Source organism: Engystomops pustulosus, chromosome 2 (genome assembly GCF_040894005.1).
Source record: "Engystomops pustulosus chromosome 2, aEngPut4.maternal, whole genome shotgun sequence".
Lineage (NCBI taxonomy): Eukaryota > Metazoa > Chordata > Amphibia > Anura > Leptodactylidae > Engystomops > Engystomops pustulosus.
This window is the reverse complement of record NC_092412.1, coordinates 135049059-135055058: the sequence shown is the minus strand read 5'-3', so window position 1 is coordinate 135055058 and position 6000 is coordinate 135049059. Positions and strand designations below refer to the sequence as shown.

General features: G+C 39.2%; 1 protein-coding gene across 4 annotated transcripts in view; it reads right to left on the bottom strand.

Moving 5' to 3' along the window:
- Positions 1–266: 266 nt before the first annotated feature.
- Positions 267–6000, bottom strand: part of SPOCD1 (SPOC domain containing 1) — a 114869-nt gene continuing 109135 nt past the window's right edge. For all 4 annotated transcript variants that reach the window (XM_072136614.1, XM_072136611.1, XM_072136612.1 and 1 more), the window contains exons 13-14: positions 2350–2536; positions 267–909 (exon numbers count right to left, since the gene is read on the bottom strand). In XM_072136614.1, the coding sequence (XP_071992715.1) occupies positions 428–909; positions 2350–2536 (669 nt within the window). In that variant the 3' untranslated portion in view covers positions 267–427. The remainder of the gene's footprint in view (positions 910–2349; positions 2537–6000) is intronic.

The following is a 6000-nucleotide window of genomic DNA, read 5'->3' as shown; positions in this document are numbered from 1 at the left end:
TTTAATGCTGTCCATTAAAATACCTGACAGCACACAGCCTCTTTTACTGTTGTGTGAATAAGGCCTTGCATTTTGATGCCATCTGGGGATAGGATTGCAAGCATTTTGACGGAAGGTTTTATTCCCAATATCTTCAGTTGCATTTGTCTACTTTACGTCATAACACATCATAGAAAAACTGAAAAGACTCTAGAATCAGATTTTAATATGCTTTTAAAACAATACAAAGAACAATACTTAAAAAATGTAACAAAAATATATAAACTATATTCAGAAATGTACACTTTAAAAATCTAAATACCTGTTCTGGCTGTCGTAAAACAACTGCAAAGTTTTTTTAAAAACATGAACACTCTCCAATAAAAATAACTATTCTATATTTGTAATATAATAGCAAAAGTTTTCTATGAACTAAATGGTATTTATTTTAGGACATATAAGGGTTAAAACCAGATGGACCAAACATGGTTGATGGATCAAACATAACAGATGGATTATTGCCATAAGAAGCAGGAGCCTGAAAATTAGGTGGCATAAAATATGGTGGCCAAACTGGGGTTGTAGCTGCTATGGGGTTTGGATAATTAACTGGAGGTACAATATTAAAGTTATTGTTATTCTGAGCAATCTCCTGCAGGTTATTTGACAATAAACACAAAATATTCACCAGCTCTGGCATACCCACTTCTCCAACCCCAGCACTCTCCTGCCCTCCAGGTGGGAACCCTTCTTCTTCCATCTGCTTCTCCTCCCTTTCCACATCTGCTAATATAGATGAGAATATATCATCAGGAACTTCCAGCTCTTCCTCTATCTGCATCTTGGTGACCTTTCTTGGACATGAAGACCAGGATGGATGGTTAGGAAGAAGCAGACCCAGCAAAAGGTGAGGATGGTCGTCATCAAGACCTAAACAATGAAATCATATATTATCAGTGAAACATGCAGAGACAATGAACACAAACATGATAAACCCAGAATTTTCAGTTGTCATACAAATATAGCCACATATCCATCAATAATTCCACTATCAAAGAGAGGTTGTCAAGCTTATACATACATATATATTTATATACACTATATATTTCCTGGAGAAATATTCTAAATAGAAATTAACAAGAAGAAACAATTAAGTAAATAAACTATATGTCTATTTGGGTGCATACTTATGTACTGGGGGCATTTGCTGGGGCTACCTATCTACTGGGGACTACCTATCAACTGGGGGGAATTTACTGTGCCTACCTATTTACTGGGGGCCATGTGCTGTGGCTTACTATTTGCTGAGGGAATGTGCTGTTGCTACCTATCTAGTGGGGAGCATGTGCATATTGTATGGCTCTCACAGAGTTACATTTTAAAATATGTGGTGTTCATGCCTCTCTCAGCCAAAAGAGGTTCCTGACCCCTGAAATACTGAATGAGGCACATTTGCTTAGAAATTCAGAAAATGCACTAAAAGTGCTATTTCCTTGTACAGGCAGTCCCCGGGTTAAATACAAGATAGGGTCCATAGGTTTGTTCTTCAGTTGAATTTGTATGTAAGTCGAAACTGTATATTATATATTTGTAGATCCAGACAAAAAATTTTTTTGCCCCAGTGACAATTGGAGTTTCAAAGTTTTTTGCTGTAATGGGACCCAGGATTATCAATAAAGCTTCATTACAGACACCTTATAGCTGATCATTGCATTCTGGGACTAATGTATCCAGGGAGCTTCACCAGAGGTCACAGTGCGCAGAGGGGCCTGTCTGTAACTAGGGGTCATCTGTAAGTCGGGTGTTATTAAGTAGGGGACCACCTGTATAGTGCAGCATTCAGCGATTCACTAAGAACATGCGTAAGAAATCCTGAATCTGACGCTTCCGAGCACTGGCCCGACAGAGTTCACCACCTTTTTTTATGGTGCGCCTTTAACATAGGACGTGCAACACAATTTTCAAGTTAAATACGGCACGCCCCCTAATTTGTGTCGCATGGAAACCAGCACAGCTGCACCACAAAAGGGTCGCGGGTGACACAAAAGCGGTGCAGACACTTATTAAATACTTTTGCAAGCCGTTTTAGCCTAGTAGAACGTGTACAGTCGAACAAAAGTCAAAGCCAAAAGTAAACAAGAAACTATTTCGTATTTTACAATATTAAAGGGAACCTTTTAGAAGCCCATTATAACTACATTGTAAATATTGTTTTCTGCTTTCTATAAGCATCTGTATTACAATAAAAATAGTGTGTTACATTTACCTTGCACCCTGACAAAATCCTCTGTTTAGTCCCAGGGGTTGGCTTTGGTGCAAATCCCGTTAATCACATATCAAACATCATGGTGTTTCTATAATGCTCCTTACCTGGCCCTCCTAAGGGGTGGAGTTTGGAAGGTATTGGTTGGCATGCTGGCAGCGGAATAATAAAGGCCTCCATCTTGTTGGTATTCATGATGACATATCTTAGTTTTCGGTTGAGGTAGGAATACAGCCGACTATAGAAAACGGCATCACTGGAGGTTTGGGGACAGAAACGAAGCAGGCACATATCCTATTGCATAATACATCAAATAGCAAACATTTCTGTTACCAAAGAAACAAAATAATACACAGAATATATTTGCCTTATATTGCAATAAACATATATACATAATTATTCATTTATAGATATAGAGTTGCCTCCTTCTCATAACAAGTGTGGCTGCAGAATAAACACTCTGCTCAAGCTGCAAGAGGCAAATAACTATTAAGCCCTGTCTCTTGGCTAAACATTCGCACATCTGACATAAATAAAAAGGGAATAGATTATTACTTTTTTCTTTATCATTTCGGGAACATTTTGAATAACTTGCAAACCAGCCATGGTCTATTTCATCTAACATGTTTTCATTATGCGTCACTTCCTGTGTTGAGCTGGAAATATGGATAAAATTTTGAAAAATTCTCTACTGTCAAAATTCATGTTGGCATGAATCTTTATGTGCCCTCTTATTTTTATAGAATAATGTGAGGCTTAAAACTTTAAGTGCAATTTTACACATTTTCATGAAAATCGACAAATTAATTTTTAAAGCAACAGTTCAACTTTCAAGAGACTTTCAGAGGCCTAAATAACAGTAAAATCCCAGAAATTTCCCCATTATAGATACTATACCCCTCAATATACCGTATATACTCGGGCATAAGCCGAGTTTTTCAGCACAAAATATGTGGTGAAAAATCCTAACTTAGTTTATATTCAAGTCTATAAAAAAAATAATTAACACTGTGCTCACCTTTCCAACTTCCCCCCGTAGATCCTCTTCTTTCTTCCGATGCTCTGGTGACTCTTCGGATCCTTTGGGTCTTTCTGCTCCTTACCGGGCTTCCCCGCTGGCAAGCTGACGACCCAAAGAAAACCGAAGGACCCTAAGAGGATCCGAAGCAAGAAGGAGACCTACGGGGGGCGTAGGAAAGGTGAGTAGAGTGAGTTTTTTACAGCAGGCTATATACTCTGTGTCGGGCAGGCTATATAATACAGGGAGCTGGCAGGCTATATACCATGGGGCTAGCAGGCTATATATTAGAGGGGCTGGCAGGCTATATACTACAGGGGGCTGGCAGGCTATATACTACAGGGGGCTGGCAGACAATATACTACAGGAGCTGGCAGGCTATATACTACAGGGGTTGGCAGGCTATATACTGGAGGGGCAGGCAGGCTATATACTACAGGGGCTGGCAGGCTATATACTGAGGGGCTGGACCAATGCATTTCCCATCCTCGGCTTGTACTCAAGTCCAAAGGTTTTCCCAATTTTTGTGTTAAAATTAGGTACCTTGGCTTATACTCGAGACGGCTTATACTCAAGTATATACAGTATGTACACAAACATTTAGTAAGTTTTTTAACACTTTAGGTGTTTCACATGAGTTAAAACAGAATAGGTGCAATTTAGAAATTACAATTTTTTGGAAATTGCATTCATTTTGGCCCAAGAATTACACATTAACATGATAAAAAGCTCTGCAAAGTTTGATAATCATTTTTTCCTGAGTATGGCTATACAATTTATTTCTTTTTTTAGCAATATGGACTTTTGCTGTGTTTTTTTTTTTTTGAAGGATCAGATGCTCTATTTTTTTGAGGTGTCTCTAGCTTATTGATGAGATATTTTTAACAAATTCTGGGTAGAGGAAAAGAAAATCATTAAGAATTTTCAATTTATATTGTCGTTCACCATACCATTAGTACACATAGCACACTCAGCATTGATAATGGCCAAAACTTCTTTGTCTATTGGTTACAGAAATATGTACAGTGGTCATGACTAAGATCATGCGCATTGAAACGCTCAAAAGTGGGGTCACTTAGAAATTTCCTTACTTTTGAAAGAAAAACACATTTTCTTTCAATGAAGCTAACATTAAAAGAATCATAAATACGTAAATTGTTAATGTGGTAAATGAGTATTCTAGCTGCACAACTAAGTAAGAAGTACATTAGAGTCTCATTTGAGAAACCGACATCTCACATGTCCTCAACTGGCAGCTTAATTAAATAGTACCCGCCAAATGCCAGTGTCAACATTCACAGTGACGAGGCGACTCCAGGCTGCTGCCCCTCAGGGCAGAGTGGCAAAGAAAAAGCCATATCTTACACTAGCTAATAAAAGGAAAAGATTAATATGGGAAAAAGAACACAGACATTGCACAGAGGAAGTTTGGAAAACATGTTTTGGACAGACAAACCGAAGTTTGAGGTGTTTGGATCACACAGAAGAACATTTGTGAGATGCAGGACTATTGAAAAAAAATGCTGGAAGATGCCTGACACCATCTCTCAAGCATAGTGGATGTAATGTGATGGTTTGGGGTTGCTTTGGTGCAGGAAAAGAGGGAGATTTGTACATGGTCAAAGTGATTTTGAATATCACTCCATTTTTAACTCCATGTCATACCCTATGTGACCGACACACACTCCCGCTGTTCTGCCTTCTTCCTCTTCACTAACAGATAACAATCTGACAGGGAGAAATAAGGACGTACAGGCAGACGTATACGTTTGCAAAACTAACAAACTTTCCTGTAAACACCATGATGAATAGAAATGAAATTCAGAATTTGGAAAGTTATAAGGATTTTAGAGAAGTTGTTGATATGATGGTCTTTAACACCTTAACCCTTTCACGACCCGTGACGTAATAGCACGTCACGGGTCGGCCGCGGGTGCATGGAGAGGGCTCACGCGCTGAGCCCTCTCCATAGCCGGTAAGTCTTTGCTGCATATTGCAGCAAAGGCTTACCGGTAACACCCGCGATCGGTGGGGTGTTTTCACCTCGATCGCCGCTGGCAACGCTGCCGGCGGCTTCAAAAGGATGGCGGCGCGTGGGCGCCGCCATCTTTTCGAGGATCGCCGCTCCCCGTGACGTCATCGGGGAGCGGCGATCCGTCGCCATGGTCGTCATCGGGGAGCGGCGATCCGTCGCCATCCGTCGTCAGGTTAACCCATGCATTACAATGTGCTATCAGCACATTGTAATGTATGAGTAGTAAAATCCCCTTATACTGCCATACTGTAGTATGGCAGTATATGATATGATCGTGCAGACCCCCTAGGGTTAAAGTACCCTAGGGAGTCTGAAAAGTACTAAAAATAAAAATAAAAAAAGTAAAAAAAAAAAAATTATAATAAAAAACCCTAAAAACTCAAATCACCCCCCTTTCCCTAGAACTGATATAAATATAAATAAACAGTAAAAATCATAAACACATTAGGTATCGCCGCGTCCGAAAATGCCCAATCTATCAAAATATGATAACGGTTTTTCACTGCATTTAATCCCATAACGGAAAATTGCGCCCAAAGTCGAAAATGGCACTTTTTTTGTCATTTAAAAAAATTAAAAAATTCTATAAAAAGTGATCACAAGGTCGAACAGTCCTAAAATTGATAACATTGTAAACGTCATCAAAATCCGCAAAAAACGACACCACCCACAGCTCAGTACACCAAAGTATAAAAAAGTTATTAG